Here is a 24616-nt window from a genome sequence, read left to right as displayed (position 1 = left end):
AAGCTGAGCCTCATCAGAAGTACCTATATGTGTTTATGGTTTTCCTTTCAAAGAGTGGCTTATGCATTTATTTCAGGGTGTGAAACTACTTTCCTATCTATACCAAGAAGCTCTTAATAACTGCAGTAATGAACATTATCCAGTTCTTCTCTCCCTGCTAAAAACAAGCTGTGAACCATATACACGGTAAGTATTTCAGTTTAAAATTGTGCATTGTGGAAGTGCTGTTAGAAAGATGATCTAATGAATTTCCTATAGATGGCGTTCCTGTGAGTTCTTAAAAGGAGCTAGAATTTCTGAATGGCGGTAGTCTTATTTTAGTGTACTGAAATAAAGCTAGCAATTCATTCCTAGCAGAGCTTACTCCTTGGTCAGTGGGTATAGGATTGTAGCAAAAATGGTCTATGCTTACTGAAATATGTTCTGGGACTTTTAAAAGTCCCCCTCCCCCTTTTGCACATTAAAATAATTCTCTGTGTATTTCAGAGTGACATATAATTATTATTTAAATGCTTATACAAGGATCAAGACACTGAGCGACCCTTCTGGAAACTCACATAATTAAGTATCAAAGCAGAAATCCCAATTAATATGAGACTCTTCTTGACATGATAGTTAATCCATCTCTTTCAGTACCATTGAAAAACTGAGATGTTATAGCATTCAGGTATCTTCTTTGGGGACAGGTTTGAACCTGAGCCATAGGTCTTTACAGTTGCTATCTAACCTGAATAGTTATTTTAGTGGTAGTATTTTGATCAGATCTATTTTCTGTTTGGACAGCGTACCCTTATTTAAGAGGGTGTTTGTAAAATACCTTTTTCAACATTCAGCCTTTTGCCTTTAGGTTTATACATGATTGGGTTTATAGCGGTGTATTCAGAGACGTGTATGGCGAATTCATGATTCAAGTGAATGAGGATTATCTTGGATTTAGAGGTACGTTACAAATGAATTGTTTTCTTTTGAAATTTCCCTTTGGCTAGCAGGGAATGCTATGTTGGGTTACGGCTCCACCATCTGATGAAAGGCAGGAATGAAAGCTTTGGAAGCTGGCATCTCCTGTGATACTCTAGCTTGCTTCCTGCCTTCCTCGAATCCAGGCATGATCACTGTGGCTCCCTTGCTTTCTCCTCTGGCTAGTGACTTGAGGGCCTTTGCCAGACAACTGGAAAAGTTATGGTTCAAATCCACATTACTTTTAGCACGTTCTCTCTTTTCAAATTTTGATGAAGTGTTAGCACCATTACTTCCTGTCCTCCCTTAATGGGAGATGATACGGTGTTAACTGTTTCCCAAAAATTTTGGTTCATGGGGTGCAGAAGAGGAGTCTTGCTGGATCGAGTGAAGGGCCCATCTAGTTCAGCACTCTGTTCCTGCAGTGGCCAACCAGATGCCCATGGGAAGCCTGCAAGCAGGAACTGAGTGCAACAACACTGCCCCCCTAGGATTCCCATCAACTGGTATTCAGAGTCATGTTGCTTCCAACAGCGGAGGTAGAACATTGCCATTGTGGCCGGTATCCCTTAATGGGCAAATTCACGGAGGTTTAAGGCTAAATCCTCTTCTAATGCCATCCAAATTGGTGGCCTTCACTACCTCTTGTGGAAGGGAATTTTAGCAATCAAACCTCCGGCTTTGTATCTCTAGGAAATAAGCCAGCAGGGAAATAAATAGGCAAAAAAAGAACATTTATTACGCGCAGAATGACGGTCCGGCAGAAGTGTTCCTGTTGTTTGTCCTTTTTCATCTTTGCTTTTATACTGACCCGATCTCAATGCCAGTCGCATCCGTTTGCCACTTCAATTGATTTATTCCCTTACCGTTTCCCTGGAAGATAGCATTAACTTTCTTTACACGTGACGCCATGTTTGTTTTCTTTTCTTTGTGAATTTAGCTGTTTCTCTGTGTGTTGTTTAAAGCATATATGTATATGGTGCCTATTTCCCTTTTCACCACATGCACTCTTATTTTGTGGACTTGTGGACTTAAGAACAAAGAGAAGCAAAGAAAACCTTTGTAGAACTAGTGCTAAGTAAATACAGTGGTACCTTGGTTTACAAACTTAATCAGTTCCGGAAGTCCGTTCTTAAACCAAAGCATTATTAAACCAAGGCGTGCTTTCCCATAGCAGCGGGGGACTCAATTGACAAATGGAACACACTAGACAGGAACCGGAACATTTTCTGCTTCCAAGGCAAAGTTCACAAACCAAAACACCTGCTTCCGTGTTTGCAGCGTTCTTAATCCAAGTTGCTCATAAACTAAGCTGTTCTTAAACCAAGGTACCAATGTATTCTCGTGCAGAGGTTATACAGCTAACAAAATCACAAGACACTAGACATCAATGACACTAGCATTGCCATATTCCTGATGCCAGTCGCAAGGTGCACCATCTGGACAATGTTGTGGGTTTTGCTTGAAATGAAATAGTGATTGCAAAGTAAATCATCTCGGTTCTGTTCAACAAATAGATAAGAGTTGCACTTTGGTTGCATTAAAAACTTAATACACCCAAGTACCCTTTATGTGCCTCACTTTCTGACCTCTCTGTCCTTTTGGATCTCTAGACAAACACTACTGGACCCATGGATACGTTTTAATTTCCAAGGAAGTAGAAGACTGCGTGCCTGTGTTTTTGAAACATATTGCTAATGATGTCTACATTTGTGGGAAAACCATAAACTTGCTAAAGTTGTGTTGTCCCAGGGTAAGTACTCATTGCTCTTTAAAATCATGGAGGAAGCATTGTTTTCAAGTAGATTTGAAGTCATATACCCTTGGGAAGGGACACGGGTGGCGCTGTGGGTTAAACCACTGAGCCTAGGGCTTGCTGATCAGAAGGTCGGGAGTTCGAATCCCCACGACGGGGTGAGCTCCCATTGTTCGGTCCCAGCTCCTGCCCACCTAGCAGTTCGAAAGTAGGTCAAAGTGCAAACAGATAAATAGGTACCGCTACAGCAGGAAGGTAAACGGCCTTTCCGTGTGCTGCTCTGGTTTGCCAGAAGCGGCTTTGTCATGCTGGCCACATGACCTGGAAGCTGTACGCCGGCTCCCTCGGCCAGTAATGCGAGATGAGCGCCGCAACCCCAGAGTCGGTCAAGACTGGACCTAACGGTCAGGGGTACCTTTACCTTTACCCTTGGGAAGTCAGTTTTAGCTGAAGAGACTATGACTCCCCTTGCAGTCTCTCGGATTGGCTGAGAACACCTTCCCTAACTATGACATTCATGCTCCACGTCCATATTTTGGGTTAATTTCTTACATAGAAATTCCTTTCTCCTGGACGGTAAGCCACTGCCCCATCCAAATGTATTATAGGACCTTTCTACCGAGATTATTCTGTTGTTGGCCAAGATCAAGCAATTATTATTATTATTTATTGAATTTATATACTGCCCTATACCAGGAGGTCTCAGGGCCGTTCACAGAAAAGATCAACATACAAACTGCAATATATATACTGTATATTCCTGCGTATAAGACTACTTTTTAACCCAGGAAAATCTTCTCAAAAGTCGGGGGTCGTCTTATACGCCGGGTCATATTTCTTATACAGCAAGTATATCCCAAACTCTATATTTTAACTGGAAAAGTTGGGGGTCGTCTTATATGCCCAGTCATCTTATACGCCGGAATATATGGTAATCAAAATAAAAACAGCAACCCAATTACACCCACACCCAATTTACTGGAATATTTTAGTTTGGAATGTTTCTTAAATTGAAGACTAAATGACAGCTAATTTAAATTTTAAAAAAGCTGGATTCTTTGCTTTCCCCTCATTTTCCATGCATCTCTTCATAGGCTTAATTATGATTTGATTATTATTATTTTACCACAAATCATTCTGTGCTTGTGCTCTGTCATATGAATATGTTGCTTGTCTTCCATATCACATTATCATGGAACGTAAATTAAAAATTCTCACCTCATGATTGGCTGCTTTTTGTTTGATCAAAACTCACTGGATGAACCTTTCACAATGAAACAATCTGAAAGAAATGACATGGCATATGCCATGGAGGTTTTCACAATAAAACTTTCCACAAAGAACATCAGAAACGGTCACTATAGTCACACAGCCCAGCAGTTAATGGAATAATATAATAAATACTGTCACAAGGGCGGGGACCTCTTTTAAGCCCAAAGGCCAGAATCCCTTCCAGGGAACCCATGCCAGTGGCACATGGAGCAAGAGGTCTTACTCTTATATTTGACTAGGGTCATTTCTACACATCTCTCTGGTCGGTCAGGCAACAGAACTACAGGAGAGAGCAGGGGTCAGTAACCTTTTTCAGCCGTGGGCTGTCCCTCAGACCATGTGGTGGGCCGGACTATATTTTGAAGAAAAAAATGAACGAATTCCTATGTCCCACAAATAACCCAGAGGTGCATTTTAAATAAAAGCACATATTCTACTCATGTAAAAACTGGTGTTTCCCAGACCGTCCGTGGGCCAGATTGAGAAGGCGATTGGGCTGCATCCGGCCCACGGGCCTTAGGTTGCCTACCCCTGGGAGAGAATGTAGCCTGGACAGGAAGGGGTGTGGCCTGGGGAGATCCCTGAGGGCCATTTAGGGAGGCCGGGGGGGCACATTTGTTCCAGGCCCAGGTCATGAGGATTCCCGCCCCCAGTCCTCAACAGACTTTTAAGACTGAACGAGACCCTACCAATAGGTTTGCAGTTCAAAGTGCATGAAAGCTTGGATTGCATTCTTCAGATGTTTGCTGCCGCTCTTTTGCAGCACTACATCTGCTGGTCTGACATCCCCGTTCCTCGGATTTCTGTAATCTTCTCCCTTGACGAATTGAGAGAGATTGAGAGAGATTGTGCAGTATACGTGGGCCGAATGGAGAGAATCGCACGCTATAGTAGCATCAGTAAGGAGGAAAAGGTAAACAGACTCAACCGTATATGTTGAAAATAAGTTTCATTAATTTCACTGGGACAAGTGAGAAAGCATGCTGCCTTGGCATAGGCATTAGCGTGCTACCGGTGCAGCAGATCTTAGGCCAGACAAATGAAAAGCCAAGCTTTCTTTTACCCATCAAATTACAATACTGTAATTGTTTCAGTTATGACCCCCCATTTATAGGTAAGATAGTTTCTTTAACTTGTTTGCCTGATAACTTGTTCTTCATGAAATTGCACACCTGAATACATGCTTTGGGTTGTTGTTTTGTCCCCAAATACAGGAAAGCATTTATAGTCATTCACTTCAATGTTCTCCCGTCAGTTGTTTTGGAAGGAAGACTTAATGGCATTCCGTATGCAAATATTGTATGTCTCTGTGTGTCAGTAAAGAGTTGTGTATTTTTTAATAGAGGTGAGAGAACCAGACTTGTTTGTTCTTTGATCATACCCTTCTCAGAGGTGCCAATACAGCCTTTTTACACCAGTAGTCGTCAATCTTTTATGACCTAGAACCTTCATTTAACAAAACATGCATTTGAGAACCTGCTTCTCAATTTTTAATCATATGTTTGTATAGCAGAAATGATACTTTTGCATCTCACCAATAGTTGGCTTGTAAGCCTTTAATGGGTCCTGAACCATCAGATAAATGAATTGGTTGTAGTTTGTGTTCCAGCTATAAAGGTTTGTAGGCAACTTTTACAGAATGGATGCTAGGGTATTTTTTTTTAATCTTGTGCTTATAACTGACCTTTCTGTATTTTTGTTTTTTATTTCCCCCCACTGTATGAAATCCAAATGATTGAGGGTTAGTGGACTATTAATAAAGTTGAACTGAACCGAGTTATGCTTGAAAACCACATTAAATCCTGTGTAATTGCTTCCTAGGACTTGCGCATGGAAATTGAAAAACAGGAGCTAATTTCCCACGCTCGAGAAACAGCTACCAAAGCCCTAAAAGCCTTTACTGGTAAGTTACAGGTGTCTTTGCAGTCCAGTTGGTTTTTCTCAGCAACTGTTTTCTTTATTTCTTTTTAACACTGCCGCATCTTAAATTTATGTTTCAGATCAACAAATATCAGAGAAAATGGCACTGGATGCAAAGAAGCGTGAGCAGTTTCAGAAACTGAAAGAACAATTTGAAAAAGAGAAAGAGGTATTTGCAACACACATTTTCTGCTAGTAATGTTAAGAGATAGAGAAGCTTTATATAGAACTTGCTTGGATAAAAATATGCAGAGCACAATGTGTGCTTTTGGAATGTGGTTTCTAAAGCTTTCTTAAATGTTCATGTAGCGCCGACGTGCTCTGAAACAGGAGGAGACTGACGATGATTTCAGTTATACTCGGGAACTGAGAGAGAGGGAAAGAAGACTGAAGGCTTTGGAAGAGGAATTGGAGAAAAGGGCAAGGTAAAAGTGTGGAAGGAAAGAAGGCTGTTAAAATTGCACGTTCAACATTTTGTACCAAACAGTTGTATGTTTACAAAAATAGCTTCCAAGCTGGAAAATGGATAGTCCAGTTTCTCATCTTTCAGAATGGAAGAAGGTTTTGCTAATAAGCTACAAACTCCCCCTTATGCCCTGCCAGCCTAGCTGCCGTGTGTGCTGTGCCAGGAGTCTTTGCATTGTCTTTGTCAGAATGCAGAGTTGGAGCAATAAGGCGTTTGCGAGTGTAGATAGACTTTTATTGGCTCTGCTGATGAGCCTGCCACCATAATGCCACCATAATGCAGCAGCAATGTGGAAGTCAGCTGAGAGCTGCCACCCTGCTAGTCTACACTCAGCCCTGTTATGGATTCACCTGTGTGCTGCTAGTTCTGAATGAAAAATGGTATAACTTTGAGTACATTATAGCCATTGGTATTAGGTGTCCAGCCTATACATCTTTAAGATGTATTTCTTGTGTTTGATCTGTGACAGAACAGCATTAAGTTTGCACAAATATCTGACTACAGTGTGTGTATCATTTGAAAAGACAACAGACACAAAGCTTCCAAATTTTCGCCTGTTTAATTTATAATTAGGTTTAGATTTTTTTTCCAGTGAGCATTGGTTGCTTGGGAACTTCAATATGTTATATAATGCATTGATAAATTATCCGACTTGCTAGCTCACTAAATCTTGAGTTGTGAGCTACATTTTTACTCTGGAGGGATGGTAGCCTAAGTAATCTAAACACCTTCCTATTGTACTCTGCTTTATCATGGTAAATATCCTGTAAAACTATGCGGTGAAGTTATTCTCCCGCTTGGACTACTGCAATGCGCTCTACGTGGGGCTACCTTTGAAGGTGACCCGGAAACTGCAATTAATCCAGAATGCGGCAGCTAAGACTAGTGACTGGGAGTGGCCGCCGGGACCACATAACACCGGTCCTGAGAGATCTACACTGGCTCCCAGTACGTTTCCGAGCACAATTCAAAGTGTTGGTGTTGACCTTTAAAGTCCTAAACGGCCTCAGTCCTGTATACCTGAAGGAGCGTCTCCACCCCCACCATTCAGCCCGGACACTGAGATGCAGCACCGAGGGCCTTCTGGCAGTTCCCTCATTGCGAGAAGTGAGGTTACAGGGAACCAGACAGAGGGCCTTCTCGGGAGTGGCACCCGTCCTGTGGAACGCCCTCCCAGCAGATGTCAAGGAAATAAGCAACTATTTTACTTTTAGAAGACAACTGAAGGCGGCCCTGTTTAGGGAAGTTTTTAATGTTTAATGCTGTACTCTTTTAATATTCGGTTGGAAACCGCCCAGAGTGGCTGGGGAAACCAGATGGGCGGGGGTATAAATAATAAATTACATTATTATTATTATTATTATTATTATTATTATTATTATTATTATTATTATATTCTACCTTTACTTTCACTTAGGCAAGAGTTGATTGACCACTACAGCAAACTCTCCGAAGAGGCAGCCCGTAGAGAGAGAAAAGCCCTATGGAAAATTCAGAGGCACAAATTGGAAACGGCCCGTCTCAAATTTCTGTTGGAAGATCAAAAGCGTACTGAGGTAGCTTAAATGTTGCTGCTGCTGCTGCTTTTTTAAAAGCATGTCGACAGTGGTTATTTATGTATGCATTGGTATGTATAAATCTTTGATCTTTTCCATTTGATGTGTAGGACATGCTTGAGAAACTTCCAGGTGGAAAGTATAGGAGGAAAGCAGACATAAGTGGGGAAGGGTGGTGCCAGCAGACTTCTGCCGCAGGTGTGCCAGTCAGAGATTCCGGCATTCAGGTTGGTGTTCCTTTAAGAAAACTCCTGTTCCATAAACTCTGTTATCCTCTTGATTCACCTGTGGCAATGACTACTTTTCCATTCTTCCATTCATTCGTAAGTATCCCATTTCTTTAGGTTTCATGATTTAAATAAATTCTTCAGCTATCTTCTCTGTATTTGTTACCATTAGGTTTTTTTTAGTACCATTTGTTACCATTTTTTATTTTTTTTAAAAGCCTGTCAAATTTTAATCTTGTGTTCTTTTAATGTTTCTTTTCTAACTCCTCTATTTCTTTCATATATGCTTTTCTTAATTCTTTCTTTGTTCAGACAGGCTGATATAAATTGCTCTCATAAAATGGTTTTACTTGCGTCCCATTATTAACATTTTTGAGACATCTGCAGTATTACCGTATATTCCGGCGTACAAGACGACTGGGTATATAAGACGACCCCCAACTTTCCCAGTTAAAATATAGAGTTTGGGATATACTCGCCGTATAAGAAATATGACCCAGCGTATAAGACCCCTGACTTTCGAGAATATTTTCCTGGGTTAAAAAGTAGTCTTATATGCAGGAATAATCTCAAAAACAGTTTTTAAAGTCTGTACCTTTTTTTGCACTATTTCTGGGTCTTTCGGTAAAGAGTTATTTTATCTCCCATACTCTCTGAGGCTTATTCCTCATGCTTTAATCCTATTTCCTTCCAACTCCAGCTATATAGGACTATTAGCTGCATATATCCTTCTTCTATTTTCCACTTTTCTTCATGGCTCTTAATATTTCCAGGGATACCAAAAGTGGCTGAGTAAAACATTGTCTTTTATAGTAAGAGTGGCTAACATGACCCTCCAGATGTTGTTGGACTCCAATTCTCATCAGCAACATCCTGCATAGCCAGTGGTGAGGGATGATGGGAGTTGTAGTCCAGCAACACCTCGAGAACTGCTGGTTAGCCACCCCCTGTTCTTCTGGCATTTTGTACTATATGTGTCGGATTTATTGATGTTTTGATATAATAATAATTTATTATTTATACCTCGCCCATTTGGCTGAGTTTCCCTAGCCACTCTGGGCGGCTCCCAATCGAGTGTTAAAAACAATACAGCATTAAATATTAAAAACTTCCCTAAACAGGGCTGCCTTCAGATGTCTTTTAAAAATAGTATAGCTACTTATTTCCTTGACATCTGATGGGAGGGCGTTCCACAGGGCGGGTGCCACTGCCGAGAAGGCCCTCTGTCTGGTTCCCTGTAACCTCACTTCTCGCAATGAGGGAACCGCCATAAGGCCCTCGCCGCTGGATCTCAGTGTCCAGGCTGAACGATGGGGGTGGAAACACTTCTTCAGGGATACAGGACCGAGGCTGTTTAAGGCTTTAAAGGTCAGCACCATTGAATTGTGCTCAGAAACGTGCTGGGAGCCAATGCAGATCTCTCAGGACCGGTGTTGTGTGATCCCAGCGGCCACTCCCAGTCACCAGTCTAGCTGCCGCACTCTGGATGAATTGCAGTTTCCGGGTCACCTTCAAAGGTAGCCCCACGTAGAGCGCATTGCAGTAGTCCAAGCGGGAGATAACTAGAGCATGCACTACTCTGGCGAGACCGTCCGCGGGCAGGTAGGGTCTCAGCCTGCGTACCAGATGGAGCTGGTAGACAGCTGCCCTGGAGACAGAATTGACCTGCGCCTCCATGGGTAGCTGTGAGTCCAAAATGACTCCCAGGCTGCGCGCCTGGTCCTTCAGGGGCACAGTTACCCCATTCAGGACCAGGGAGTCCCCCACACTTGCCTGTCCCCCCAAAACAGTACTTCTAACCTGTCAGGATTCAACCTCAATCTGTTAGCCGCCATCCATCCTCCAACCGCCTCCAGGCACTCACACAGGACATTCATCACCTTTGCTGGTTCTAATTTAAAAGAGAGGTAGAGCTGGGTGTCATCTGCATACTGATGAACACCCAGCCCAAACCCCCTGATGATCTCTCCCAGTGGCTTCATATAGATATTAAAAAGCATGGGGGAGAGAATGGAACCCTGAGGCACCCCACAAGTGAGAGCTCAGGGGTCTGAACACTGACCCCCCACCACCACCACTTTCTGAACACGGCCCAGGAGGAAGGAGCGGAACCACTGTATAACAGTGCCCCCAGCTCCCAGCCCCTCTAGACGGTCCAGAAAGATGTTATGGTCAATGGTGTTAAAAGCTGCTGAGAGATCCAGCAGAACTAGGAAACAGCTCTTACCTTTGTCCCTAGCCCGCTGGAGATCATCGACCAGCACGACCAAGGCAGTTTCAGTCCCATGATGAGGCCTGAATCCCGATTGGATGGGATCCAAATTGTCCGCATCCTCCAGGCGTGCTTGGAGTTGTTCAGCAATCTCAATCACCTTGCCCAAGAATGGAAGATTTGAGACTGGGCAATAGTTGGCCATATTGGCCGGGTCTAAAGATATATTTTTTTTAAGAAGTGGTTTAATGACCGCCTTTTTTCAGCGGGTCTGGGAAGGCCACCCCACAGAGCCCATCACCCAGCCCTTCTCGGCTCGCTTTTATTAGCCAGGATGGGTAAGGATCACCGTTTAGTCATTTCTGGGCACTCCTAGAACTTCCCTTTCTTTTTGCTTTCCTCCTTTTTTGTGATCTGTGTTTCGTAAGATTGTCTGCATGTCACAGTGTGCACAATAAGACCCACATTTTAGAGCCCCAAACTCAGCCCTCCAGATGTTTTGGGACTACAACTCCCAGCATCCCTAGCTAACAGGACCAGTGGTAAGGGATGTTGGGAATTGTAGTCCCAAAACATCTGGAGGGCCGAGTTTGGGGGTGCCTGTTTTAGAGCCCAGTAGAACTGCCATCATACCTGTAAGGTATAAAGTGGCCTGTTATTCTGGTTTTAAATTGGGCCATATTGCGTGTTAGTGTGAATAGTAGGTATAGAATAGCCATGTGTTTTCTATGCCTATCTTCTTTTTCTTGAGCAAGTGTTACACTGGTGGATTGTGCAATTTAAAAAAATAATAATGTAGAAAGCTTTCTTCTAGCACACCAGTCTATTCATTTATCTAGAGTTGTCTATTCCGACCAGCATTGCTTCACCAGTGTTTCAGACGGAGGTCTTTGTTTTCACCCAATATCTGAACAATACAGCTGGTTATGCAAGCAAATGTCAACTGTTTCCATAGTGATTGAAGTAGCTACTGGAGCATTTGAAAAGTTTGGTGAAGAAGGACTTCCGGTTCGTCGCGGCGGTGAGAAGGACGCAGGGACTTCGCGTGCCGAGGTCCCTGGCTTCTCGGAGGGGGGGAAGTCCGCAGAGCGAGCGGACTCCCCGTAAAAGCACCGGATAGAGAGTTCCGGTGACTTAGGCGTCCAGCGGCTGCTCCGTTTGGCGGATCCCCCGCCGCGCGAGAGATCAATAGAGCGATCGCGAGCTGGCGGGGTTGAACCGCGGGAGCCATTTTGGGCCACATCTTACCTCCGGGAAGCGAAGCTCCGAGTCCTGACCCGGCAAGCGGCGGATTCTTCCGATTTGAATCAAAGATTTCCAAAGAAGTAAGTGGAATTTTGATCTGGACTTTAAATTTGCCGATTGGAAAAATAGGAGAGACTTTAAAGAAACGGAAGCCGGTCTCTTCCTAATGGGAAACTGGGAGGCGTTTTTTTAAAAAAAAAAAACCTAAGCCGAACAACGAAAGAATTTGGAGTTGTGGACCCGAAAGGGAAAAAAAGACTCTTTTGGAACCATCTCAGCCCCCGAGTCCGGCCCCCCCTTGAGGTACAGCGGAATTAAGGGGAAGAGCGCTTTGACAGCTGTCAAAAGCTGTCAAACTGTTAAAGACCGGGTGGATTGACTGTATTGTTGTGAATAGTAAAAAATTGCTTGAAAACGTGATAGAACTTTTTAAATTGGAAATAAGAACGGATTTGGGATTGAGTTAAGAACCAAGGAAAAGAACAGCCAAAATGGAGTCGATCGTCTGAGAAAGGAATTTTCCAGTATCCATTGTTCCCTACCCCCTGTTTATCTGCGGTTACGAGAAGTATGAAAACAAAGCTTTCTCGAGCCTTCCAGGAGACTGTGCTGAGCTATTTGCTGTCATGGGAAGACTTTTACAAGGAACGGCAACATCCCAATTTATCATCAGTCGAGACTGAAGTCCAAGTCCAGGACTTAGAGGATAATTTAGATTTGGAGACAGCCGAGTCTGAGATTGTGTGTGAGGAGAAACAACTGGATGAAAGCATTGAAGAGGATTTGGACTATGACAAACTTGTTTGGGATGAAGCAAAATATGGATTTCAAAAGGGAGAAAAACAAGCAGAACAAGAAGATGAGAGACAAAGGAACTTAAAGACTAATGGAATTGAAAATCCTGGAGGGGTTAAAATGTGGAGTGGTATTTTTGAGGGATGGGAAGGACAGGGGCAGGGGGGGGCAAAGATCTGGAGATGGATTTGGGAAAGAATGGGTGTGGGGTAAAAATTTTAGTTAAAAGGTATTGTTTTGGTTTCCGAAAGACGGTTTTCGAAATCTTGGCCTGATAATGGAATTGCTGAACCAATTGGGGGGAAAAGACTTAGGGAGAGGAGATGGAAGGTAAAAAAGAAAGGGGAAAAAAGTTATGTTTTCCTAAGGGAGTATAAGAATGGCTTGGGAAAGAATTTTTAAGTTATTGTAAATTTTTATAAGTTAAGTGAGGTGTTTAGGCAGAAAGCTGCCTACCCCCCTCTCCTTATTCTGAGACACTCAGTGGCAGGGGGTGTCCAGATGGGTGAGGAGGAAACTTGGAAGTGCTGTGCCCTGCGGGCTCTTCTTGTGGCAGGAGGGGACCTGTGGGAGGGCAGCATGGAAAAGGAGGAGGATTGAGTTAACTACTATAAGATTAAGATTTGAAACTGAGTTGGAAAATTCGCCACAAGTAATCAGAATTTTTTTTTTAGGAAAACCATGAGGAAGACTATCGAGGGAGTCGCAATTAAAATGTTAAAATAATAAGAACTGGGAAGTTCCAACTTTTCCCAATTTTCTTTTTCTCTTTTTCTTTTCTTTTCTGTGTTTTATGTCAGCAAATATGATTATGAAAGAGTTGGGGGATGCAAATCCCCATAACTCCTTCCTCCCTGTTCTCTCAGTGGCAGGGGGGGGATATGGGGGGAAGGAGGGAGGGGGGAAGCTGAACCCAACTCTCAATTGGACCCCTTTGATTCTTAAAGCACACGGGTTCCACTGGTGGCAGAAGTGGACCGGTGGGTGGAGGGAAAACGAAGGGACAGTGTTATATTATATGTTTTGTTTGTGTCTGTCTTGTTTGAAATCAATAAAAATCTTTTTTAAAAAAAAATAATGAAAAGTTTGGTGAAGAAGATAATACCCTAAAACGGTTAAAAAATAGAGTTATACAAAACTATAAAAATGTAGTTTCAGAAACTATGGATGAAAGAATTAAGGTGAATATATCCCAGCTGTATAAGTGAGTTGCATATCTGTTCTAGTAATTAATTTTCTTTCTTTTTTCCTTTTCAGTTAACTTCTGCAGAGCCCGAGTGTCCTGATGGTGTGGACATCGGCAAAGACACAGAATCTCAACTGGTGAAATCCCTGGGCTTACTGCAGCCCACAGATATACAGTCTAATGACTATTCAGAGTCCAAAGAAACAGAAACTGCATCTCAGGTACTTCATACGGAGCAAGCAGTTACTCTGCCAAAGAGTGAATCTGAACTTGGTCTGGATTTTGAGGATTTTTTACCAAAGCCTCAGGAAGAAACATTTGTTGTCCCCAGTCCCCAAGAGACCAACTTGTTGGATGAAGCCCTGCAGAATATCAGTTCAGATCTTTCCTTGCACGGTCAGACAGATAAAAGCAGTTCTGCGCCAAAAGGTGCGGCAGAAGGTGAAACCGGTACCCAAGTCTCCGAATACGACGGGTATGACTTTGATACTGTTCTCAGGCCTTCAGTCTCACACAGCCATGTTGCAGTTGGAGAAAACGTCTTTGATGTTGAGGACAGGGCACCTCGCTGGAACATTCACGGCCATGCATCTGATGCAAATATTAAAATTGGGGAATACGTACCTGACGCTGAACCCTCCCAGCCGCATTCAAACCCTCATGGCCACTCCTCGGATGCTCACATCAAAATTGGACAGTATGCCTCTGAGGTCGAACCTAGCCGCCCACGCTGGAATATCCACGGGCATGTCTCTGCAGCTCATATTCAGGTTGGAGAATATGCCTCTGAGGTGGAGCCTTCAAGGCCGAGGTGGAATATCCACGGCCATGCTTCGGATGCCAATATTAAGATTGGCGAGTATGTGTCAAATATAGAGCCGGCTAGACCTCGCTGGAACATCCATGGCCACTCGTCGGACGCTAATATCAGAGTTGGGGAAAATACGTCTGATGTCGTGTCCTCTCGACCTCGGTGGAATATTCATGGGCATGCCTCTCAGTCGCACATTAAAATTGGAGGCATGGTTTCTGATTCGGAGGCTTCCGTGCCTCGATGGAGCATCTTTGGCCATGCCTCACAGTCAAGTATTCAAATAGGAGAGTGGACTCCTTCAACTTTTAGCGATCCGATACCTCATCTTAAAGCCGTCTCTGGCCCCGCATTTGACTCTACAGTTCAGACATTCCTGTATAACGGAGAATTCCCTACAATCAAAGAGCATGATACAGGACAAGAGTCGATGCCTTCTGATTGTGTGTTGAGTGATAACGTGGATGAAAAGCCACAAAGAAGCCTAGAAGAACAGGGGGGTGAGTGGCAATCAGTGAACAAATTACTTGGTAGACTTCCCCCCCCCCCTCCATTATTAAGAGCCCTAAAATAGAAGTCTATTCAGGCCGAGACGAACCAGTTAGGATCCTTTTGTCTTCAGTGGAAGTCAGTGGGCTTACATCTGGGCAGGTGCCTTAGTGGGTTTGTGGTCAGGCTATACAGTCGTACCTTGGTTTTCAAATGGAATCTGTTTCTGAAGTTTGTTCGATGTCTGGAAATGTTTGAAAACCAAGGCGCAGCTTCCGATTGGCTGCAGGAGCTTCCTGTACTAGATCGGAAGCCGTATCAGATGTTCGGGTTCCAAATAATGTTTGCAAACCAGAACACTCACTTCCGGGATTACGGTGTTTGGGAGCCAAAATGTTTGAATTGCAAGGCATTCGACAACCGAGGTACTACTGTACTGAATAAAAACTTTATTTTAACTATATTTTAATGGGCACTTAAAACAGAAATGAATTAACTGTGCATGTTTCCTAAATACTGCTTTCTCTACAAAGGAAACCTAGATCCACAAAAATGCAAGAGATCATCGCCATTAAAAGACAAAATTCTATTATGAAAAAAAGAAGCCTAATAGGTTTTTTTTAATTACTATATTGGCGCTGAGTAACATGAGTGGGACACTAAATCATGTATTTGAAATGCTTGTGTCTTTTGTGAGGCTCTGTACATTTCACACTGCTTTTATATATATATTTGTCATGTTTCTTAGTTCCCTCCAGTAATAATTCCCCTCTTTTTTGGTTAATATAGTAATCCTAATGGATGATGCCAAAGATCTCACCACAGCGCCTTCTCAGGATGTACAGGTGAGGAAACAGCAACTTAAGTTACTAGCCCCCTACTCTTAAGTAGATGAATCTCATTGTGACACTCAAGTAAAATTACTGAAATAGTGGGCACGATGTTCCTTTGAATTATTTTAATTCTCCCCAATGTTATTCCCTATCTTCACTCATTTATATCTTAAGCAGAAAATATTACTGTCTTTACTTGCTAATTGGCTAGGTGTCCTCTGAGTTCCGTATCTGAACCCTGTTTTATTCACCCAGGGGCCCCTGACTAGGAATTTGCAAAAGTTCTGATACTGACTTGACAGATTGATTAACTAAAATCAAAGTGAAAAGGGCAGAGAGAGTAAAAATTAAGCTTAAGATGAGGATAACTCTAGCCCACGGATGTCAAACACAAGGCCCGGGGGCCTAATCCGGCCCGCCAGACCTCGTCATGTGGCCCGCGTAGCCACCGCCGACAGTAGCCGCTGACAGTAGTTCTGGAGCCTGTGATTGGCTGAGGGTAAAAACCGGGGGCGGGGCTGCAGGTGGAGGCCGGGGCGCTGGAGCCGCGCTGACGGCCTTGGCCAGGGAATTTCAATTTCGAATGAGGCTGAGGGAGGCGGTGGCACAGCGGCCAGACGGGGAAGTGAGATGCAGGAGGAGGAGGAGGAGGAAGCCCGCCGAGGAGGTAGGAAAGCCCTACAGGCGCCGCCGGCAAAGTTGGTGCCGGGACGGAGCAGCGCTGGATTTTTTTTTTGCGGGCTTTGCTGTTGTCTCCGAGAGCGAGTGAGGTGGCACTGGGGAGCCGCCGCCCGCCGCTTCCCTTCCTCTCCTCGGCTGCATCCGGGAGGTGGGCGAGCGAGCGGGCGAAAGGGACGCGGAGTGAGCCTGAGGGGGAAGTAGGCGAAGCGCAACAGCCGCTCTCTTGATGGAGCCGGGTTTCTCTTCCCTCTTCCCCGTTTTCTCCTCATAGACACTCGGGAGGGGGGTGCCTGGCTTTTGCTCTGCCCCCCACCCCCGAGCTGCCCTTTGGCTTCTCAGTTCCGGCGGAGCTGCTCCCCAGGGGGCAGCCGGGAGGGAGGCAGCGACGACGGCACGGGTTCCTGCTCTTCCCGCTCTGCCGCCGCCTCCTCTCAGCCCCTCGTGATGTAGGGCTCCAGATGGAGTCGCCTCACGGTTTGAGTAGGTGGGAGGGGAATTTTTTTGGGGGGGGGGAGGTTTTCAAGCCTTCTCTGCCTGCAGTCCCGGTAGGGAGAGGCGGCGGCGAAGACAACAACAGCGCGGGTGGGGGGAAGAGCAGCTGTGAGGCGAAGATGCACATCCGCTGGGGCTGCCGCCGCCTTCCTCCTCGGGAAATCCGCTGCCCTCCCTCAGCGCGAGGGGAAGGGACTCTGGCGCTGAGGAGGGAGGATGCAAAAGCAAAGCAGGGAGTTGGCGCTGCACCGCATGTTCCTGCCCCTCTCCAAAGCATGGGGTGGGTTGCAGCGTGTGGCATCCTGCCTAGCGGGGTTTGGGTGTGCGCAGGGCGGGAGAGGGAAGCCCTCTTTCCATCTGCAGGTTTTTAATCCCAGCAGTGGCTTTCTCCTTCCTGCCGAAGGTTTAGTTGAGCCCCCCCCCCCCGGAAGCTGTCGATCCCCACCTTTTGTTCAAATTTCCCTCGTTTACATCCCCTCCCACACACGCGCCACGACGCAGGAATGTGATCCGCGTGGGGGCGGGAATGAGCTTACATTATTACAAAAAACAGTAATAATTGAATGCAGTGACAATAATTTATGATAATAAAGGGTGGACACATAGTCCTACAGACACAACCGGCCCTTTGAGGGTGACCAAACTGCTGATGCGGCCCCCGATGAATTTGAGTTCGACACCCCTGCTCTAGCCCATTTTCTCATACATCCTTTAACATATGTGATTACAAGCAACACTATTGCTAGCAACAATGCTGAGGAAGGCTGCTTAAAAAGAACCTTGCAGATTCAGGAAAACCCAAGATGCGATGATAAGCGTGCTTATGCAAGAGTGCAAAGTCTTCTGGACAGGGTGGATTTGATTTAAATCAAATCAATTTAAATCACGATTTAAATCACTAGTCAGTAAGACTTTATTTAAATCTCTTTTTTTTAACAGAAAGACTCATTCTTGCTGGTATAATCTTAATATTTACAACCAGATGAAGGTTTCATTCATTCTTGGAATAATAAATTTTCAGAGTAGTTTTTACAGTTATATCAAAAATTACTAATTTGGTTATACTATTAGAAATACATAGACAGATAATTATGAAATTAGGGTGAGGTTTAATAAGTTAACTGTTTATATTTGGACAACTTTTCTGCTGTACTTCATTGGAAAGAGAAAATCATTTCTTTAATAACAATTTAAACAATTTATTTAACTAAAACAATAACATTATAGCACATGTATCCATGTTTATAAACTGATTTGGTTAAACGTTTTTTTTTTTAAAAAAAAAACTTAGACTGAGTTTTAGCACACATGAAAAACTTAAAACAAATCCTTATTTCCTGATGAATAGCCTTTGGACTATAATGTAACTTAAATAGAAAACTATCTTTATATTTTTCCTCCAAAAGCATTTTATTTTAAAAATCTGATTTAAATTTTTTTAAAATCCATTTTTATAAAAATAAAAATAAAAATTTATTATCCGTGCTTCTGAATCAAAAATGAACCTCCTTTTCTCCAATATCCATTCCACTTTTTTAAAAATCAGGTAGAGGAACCTGAAAAATCAACCGAATTGGTACTTATGACTCAGCAGATTTCTCTCTCTGAAGTCAGCACATCTGAAAGTCCAGAAGGCGTAAGCACCACTATTGCCAAGTGGAAGAAAGAGGAAGATTATGTGAAAGCCTTATCTGATCAGTATTGCCTTGAAAAATATCAGGACAGCTACGATTTCATGTGTGAGTACTCCTAACATGAGATGCATTAAGGGAATGGAACCACTTGATATGCTGTTACCCCTCAAGGAGAGTAGTGCTTGTGGAATTTTGTAGTCTTAGAGTCTCATTCACTAAAAACATTTCTGCGGAGTCTCTGTCCCGCAGTCAACTTGGGTCACATTTAAATGATCCAGCCACATAGCCTGGGGTCTCTTGAGGATGTCAATTCCCTTGTGGGGATCCACACATCGGGCCCCCACCTGTGCTGTGGGGGCATTTCAACTTTGTCCAAGGTGCTCAGAGAAAAGCTGCTCACACGTGGTATGGGTAGCATCATCATCATCATTATTAATTAATTGAATTTATATACCGCTCTATAACTGTTCATCCAGACAGAAAGGCTTTTTGGTGTGCCATCATGCTGACTTCGCACACTTGGTATCGTTAAGGCACGTAGAGATTGTGTCAGTCCTTTGCGGATTCTCACGGGTCCAAGTAAGTAGCAGCAGCCTCAGCCTCGGTGTAGCACCAGACTGCACCAGTGTTGTGGCACAAATTTGTGCAGGATTCTGTAGACCTCATTTGGTTAAACTCTAAATTGCATTCACTTGTACCCTTTCCTCGTTATTAATTACCTCTGAAATGCCCTGCCTCCTGATATTAGAATACCCCTCTCACTTTTCTTTTGAAACATCATTCAAATAGATTTTTGTTCACCCGGTTTTAGATGTTTTTTTTTAATGGCAGGCACTTCCTTCGCCAATTGAGAGGCTTTTCTGAATGTGTACGGTGTGTGTGATTGAGACGGATATACTTGGGCAGAGGTGGGGGAGGGGTAGATGTACGTGTGGCCCTGTGTGTGAGGAAATGGGGGGAGGTATGTACGTATGAATGTGTGGCCAGAGAGGGAGAGATGTATATGTGGCTGTGCATATGTGAAGTGTGTGCAAGAGAAAGTGTGGCCACCTTGTGTATTTTATCTTGCACTGGAAGAAGGAACGCTCCCTGTTATTAAACAGCAACAGCATTGTTGTCAGGGGGATCAGTATTGTTCGATCTCCACAATCACGATCAGCAGGACATGGGTGACTTCCAAGCATGAGGTTATCTTGGGAAACATGGAGCAGCCATAACCACTCTCTCTCTATTTTTGTGTTTTGCCGTGTGTCCCCCCCCCCCCCCGGGGTGACTGCCACCCACCACACTTACTTGAAATTTGAAATGGGCTCACTGGCCGCAATGGTTGCCTCTAATTTTTATTTGCTGTATAGCATTTTGTTTTGAAAGTGCTTTAGAAACAGTAATCATTGTTTGTTTTTTTACCTATGCTCTAACACAGCAGAACTTCCAGTTTCCCATCTTCTGCATCATGTGATACCAAGATCCTACACCTTCCCTGTGGACCCATCAGCACAGTCAGCAACAGACGAAACAGCTGTGCAACTGAGCGAGCTCTTATCACTCCCAGTACTGATGAAACGGTCAATCACTGCCCCTTTGGTTTCTCAGTAAGTAAAATTTAGAAGTGATCGGTCAACATTGTAGTAATAATACAGCTTGCATTGCTGGTCATATTCTTTCCTTAATGGGAAAACACATGGATACATACATTGACCTTTTTTCCTTTTATTTGGATTTAGTAGTACATACTTCAGGTATCTTTTATTAGACGGCAATATTTAGTGGATCCTTAAACTGCAAATCATATTTCTTCTCCAGTCTTCTCTTTCTCAGGTTGGATGTGCCTCAGAGTTCTTATCCGCTGTCCATTCACTTCAGGACAGGGTTGCGGGGCAATTATTTTTCAACCTGAGATCCTTGTGGACCCTTCACCAACCCTCTAGGGCTGGCCAAAACTCCAAACACACACACAGTAAAAACTACAAACCCATTGCTGCCATTCACCCATTATGAAGATTCCCATGTATAATCCTATTTCTTTCAGTGGGGAATCAGGGTCATACACACAAAGAACCTGAAACGAGATTTGCTTCCTTCATTGAAACTGAGGGCTCTTCAAGTGGGAGAGCTCAGTATGGATTGGTCCCATTAAAGAAAAAAATGTGGCAATTTAAGTCAGATTTCAGAGTGTGTGATGAAAAGCATGCAGAGCCAAGAAGGGCCAGAGCAGTCTGAATCCTTGCTAAGGTGCTGGACTGGATAGGGAGTCTTGTGCTCCCTTTCTTCCTCATCGGAATTTCCATGCCCTTCAGGACACCGGGCAAAAAGGTCTGAACTTCGCTGCCTTGCCTAGCCTTGCGCCTTAATGGGGGGATGCAGATCATTCACTTGATGAGCAGGGAAGGGAACAATTTCCATCTGCGTCAAAGCGCTAGGTAGTAGAGGTTTAAACTTCTCTTGTCCATTCCAGAGCCCTAATTGCAACGCAGGTCGCACTGCCTTTGCTTGGTTCTGCACACTTCCTCCCCCTGCACAGTGCAAACACTACCTACCACAGTGAACTATTGAACGCGGCCTAGCAGTGAAGGTTTGGTGTTCTGCTCTAGTATGAGAAACCATAAAGCTTCTAGTTAGAACATAGCAGCTGTTACAGATTCTGAACAGTGCAGAAAGAATTACATGCAAGTGTAATGAAACAGGTGAGAATGGGCAACAAGGATTTCTTTCAAAGGGCGTTTTCTTGACACCCTTGCTGCATCCTGTGTTTTTTGCAAGTGACTGCCAAAGGTACTGGCCCAATAGAAGTAGATTACTTGTAGGGAGCCTATAATTTGATTGTGGGTAAAGGATCAAAAGGTTGGCCATTTTTAATTTACCCTATCCATAAAGCTAAAATGCAGTTTTACCTTTTTATTTGCTTTTTTTTTTTAAGTAACTGGTGTTTGTTTTCATTTGTTCCTAGTGTTTCACTTGTGAACAAAGCCATTGTTGATTACTATTTTGTGGAACTAAATATTGAGAAGCATTTTGGAGCACTAAGGCATTTTTTGTTGATGGAAGATGGAGAGTTTGCTCAGTCACTCAGTGATCTACTTTTTGAAAAGGTATTTGCATAGGCTTTTCCTTAGACGCCTGATTCTTGACTATATATCTAGTTGCCGGCATGTGAGGAAATCATACTACATGTGTATGTGCTACTAAAGATAGGGATTGTGTAACATTTGGCAGTAGTTTCAATGATCGCAACCTGAACAACCTCTCTTGGAAGTTTTAAATATAAGGGACTTTCTGGCTTGAACTGTGTTTGTATGAACATTTTTTTAAAAAAAAATCCCATTATCTACTTTGGAAAGTTTATTCTGACAAACAAATTCTCAGTATCTAATGTGTGTTCTAATTTCAGCTTGGATCAGGACAGACACCTGGCGAACTTTTGAACCCATTAGTCCTCAATTCCATTTTAAATAAGGCTCTGCAATATAGTCTCCATGGGGACACTCACTTGGCTTCCAATCTCTCATTTGCACTGAAGTACCTTCCAGAGATGTTCAAGCCCAATGCGCCCGATGCCCTAAACTGCTTAGAACTACGCTATAAGGTGAGAAGACACACAGAGTTGAGAAGTGAGCCACATTTTAAGATTCCCCTATGCATTGCAGTTAATTGTTCTCTGATGCTATTTAGAAAGGCATTCTGTTCTGTTAACTCTGACATAATCCTCATCTTAAACAGGCAGTGGAATATTCTGCTGCCTCTGGAGACATACAGTCACAATAGTTTTATTGGGTTTTTTTATAGGTTGACTGGCCCATGAACATTGTCATTACTGAAAACTGCATGAATAAATATAACAAGATTTTCTCCTTCCTGCTGCAATTGAAGCATATGGTGTGGACTCTTAAGGATGTTTGGTTCCACTTAAAGCGAACTGGTAAGTTAAATCTGAATACTTTTATTTAGCCTGAAAGCTAACCTGTTCAGAAAATTCAGATAAGTGAGTTAAATTTAAAGTCACTGTGTTTCCTATTTCTACCATATTTACTCAAATCTAATGCTCACCTTTTTTGGCCCAATTACATTGTGAAAATGGAGGTGCGCATTAGATTCAATGGCACATTTACATTTGCCAGCAAATACTTTTTTTTGTTTCAAGACTCTGAAAATTGAGATGCTCATTAGATTTGATGGTGCATTAGACTTGAGTAAATACAGTATATTCCATGAGAGTTTGATTATTCAGCTGCAAACCCATATAACTGAAGATGAAAGCAGTTAGCTCTGACACAACAGAAGAGTTTTGGATTCTCATCCAAACAGAATAAAAGAAAGGCTTCCAAGGGTGGTATTCCAGTTTGTTCTGTGAGTTATTAATGCAACAGCAAGAAAAGTAACTCCTGCTTCACCTAGTACATTGTAGGCATTACACAATACCATATTTGAAATACCACAGTCAAGGAAAAAAAATATTAAGTAGTTACACATACACATGCTTTCACCCTGACCTGCATAACCAAGCACAAAAAGACAAATGGATATATTGATTGAGGGTGAGTTTATGAAAGCCTGTTTCAAGGAAGATCTATTTGATTTCTAATCTGGTCCCCTAGTACAGTAGTTTTCAACCAGTGTGTCATGGCACCCTGGAGTGCCTTGAATGATAGTCAGGAGTGCTGCGGGCAACACTGGCCTCTGTCCCTTCTCGCATCTCTGCCTCCCAAAGGTTTCCACAGCTGTTTGTTGCAGTGGCCCTGGCTATGAGCTCAACAGGCAAATATTACCTCTGGGGCTGGCCAGGGGGTCCTTCCCAGGCCCCTTTGGGGCGCGCAGGGGGGGGGGCTCAGAGACCTGGGGCTGCAGCTGCCCAGCCGGCTCTGCAGGCAAGGGGTGACGTAACTGGGCTGAGCCCCACAGGGTTGCCGCAGAAAGAAGGGAGCCATGGACTCAGAAAGATTGAAAACCTCTGTCCTAGTAGTATTAAACCAGGATGAGCCTGTGGGCTACATACTACGATCCACCCCTTTGTGATGTAAGAATAATTTAAACAATTATTTTAAAACAAATCTGACAGCTCCTGTGGGTCCTCTACTGTGATGCCGTGATGCTAAAAGTGTTTTGTGCCCTTGCAAGATGCCTCAGAGATTTTTATATTTTAAGAAGAGTTTAGATTTCCCCCCCCAAAAAAAGTAACATAAAACATTGGTGTTTTTACTGACTGCTCCCAACATATTTTTGTGGTTCTTCACAAAATTTGTTAGTAAAAACTGACTATGCCCACTTTGCACCTTGGCTGCTTCTGCTTTGGCATGTGGGCCAAGAGTGGCTGTCCCTTTTCACGTGCTGCGAGTCATCCTTGTCGTTTTGGTTTTTCAGCTCTGGTGAAGCATGCATCCAACTCAGTTCAGTTTCGACAGCTCCAGCTTTATAAGCACGAAATGCAGCACTTTGTGAAAGTTATTCAAGGCTACATTGCCAACCAAATCCTGCACGTGACGTGGTGTGAATTTGGAAATAAACTGTCTTCTGTAGGGAACTTGGAGGAAATCTACAGAACGCATGCTGACTACCTCAACAAAGCCATCTTCCGGTAATAAGATTCCTTAACATAATGTTGCACATTTGCCTTCCCTTATAACTGCATGTAGAGATGGACAATTCTCATGTAACTAGAAAGTTGGGTGGACGTGTCTTTTATTTACGTAGGCTTCTGTCACCAGTTCTGCTGCCACTGTGACGTGGACAGCGAGAGGAACTAGTAGGCCCCACCACTTAAGTGTTGCAAATATGGGAACTTGGACGAAGGGCTAAGGAGAATTGCACTTTGCTTTCAACATATTTGCAACACCTGAGAAAGAGAACAAGACCATTTTTCTCTGACTGCATGCCTCTCCCCTCACCCAGATTATGGACTGAGGAAGGGGAAAGTGAAGTGGGAAGGAGCTGGACGATGGAGACAGAAATGTCCCCAAAAGCGGTGCCTGTCCCCGGGGGCCAAAGCAGGAAAATTATAGCACAGAGGAGAGCAGAAAGGCCTAAAGCTCTAAGCCCAGCCCCTTGGCGTGGATGCATATTGCCCCTTCACAATTATCAGACTAATCGTTT

The 24616-nt window shown here is 43.5% G+C and overlaps 1 protein-coding gene across 2 annotated transcripts in view; it reads left to right on the top strand.

Annotated features, from left to right (window-relative positions):
* The window catches only part of TUBGCP6 (tubulin gamma complex component 6), a 41003-nt gene that overhangs the window by 12769 nt on the left and 3618 nt on the right, over positions 1-24616 (top strand). For both annotated transcript variants that reach the window (XM_035126634.2, XM_035126633.2), the window contains exons 8-24: positions 77-186; positions 848-939; positions 2571-2710; positions 4749-4898; positions 5807-5888; positions 5986-6074; positions 6215-6330; positions 7789-7927; positions 8038-8154; positions 13664-14903; positions 15682-15737; positions 18445-18637; positions 19956-20124; positions 21480-21621; positions 21921-22115; positions 22316-22448; positions 23888-24101. In XM_035126634.2, the coding sequence (XP_034982525.1) occupies positions 77-186; positions 848-939; positions 2571-2710; positions 4749-4898; positions 5807-5888; positions 5986-6074; positions 6215-6330; positions 7789-7927; positions 8038-8154; positions 13664-14903; positions 15682-15737; positions 18445-18637; positions 19956-20124; positions 21480-21621; positions 21921-22115; positions 22316-22448; positions 23888-24101 (3377 nt within the window). The remainder of the gene's footprint in view (positions 1-76; positions 187-847; positions 940-2570; positions 2711-4748; positions 4899-5806; positions 5889-5985; positions 6075-6214; positions 6331-7788; positions 7928-8037; positions 8155-13663; positions 14904-15681; positions 15738-18444; positions 18638-19955; positions 20125-21479; positions 21622-21920; positions 22116-22315; positions 22449-23887; positions 24102-24616) is intronic.

Source organism: Zootoca vivipara, chromosome 10, assembly GCF_963506605.1.
Source record: "Zootoca vivipara chromosome 10, rZooViv1.1, whole genome shotgun sequence".
Classification (NCBI taxonomy): domain Eukaryota; kingdom Metazoa; phylum Chordata; class Lepidosauria; order Squamata; family Lacertidae; genus Zootoca; species Zootoca vivipara.
This window is presented reverse-complemented; position numbering and strand designations above follow the sequence as displayed.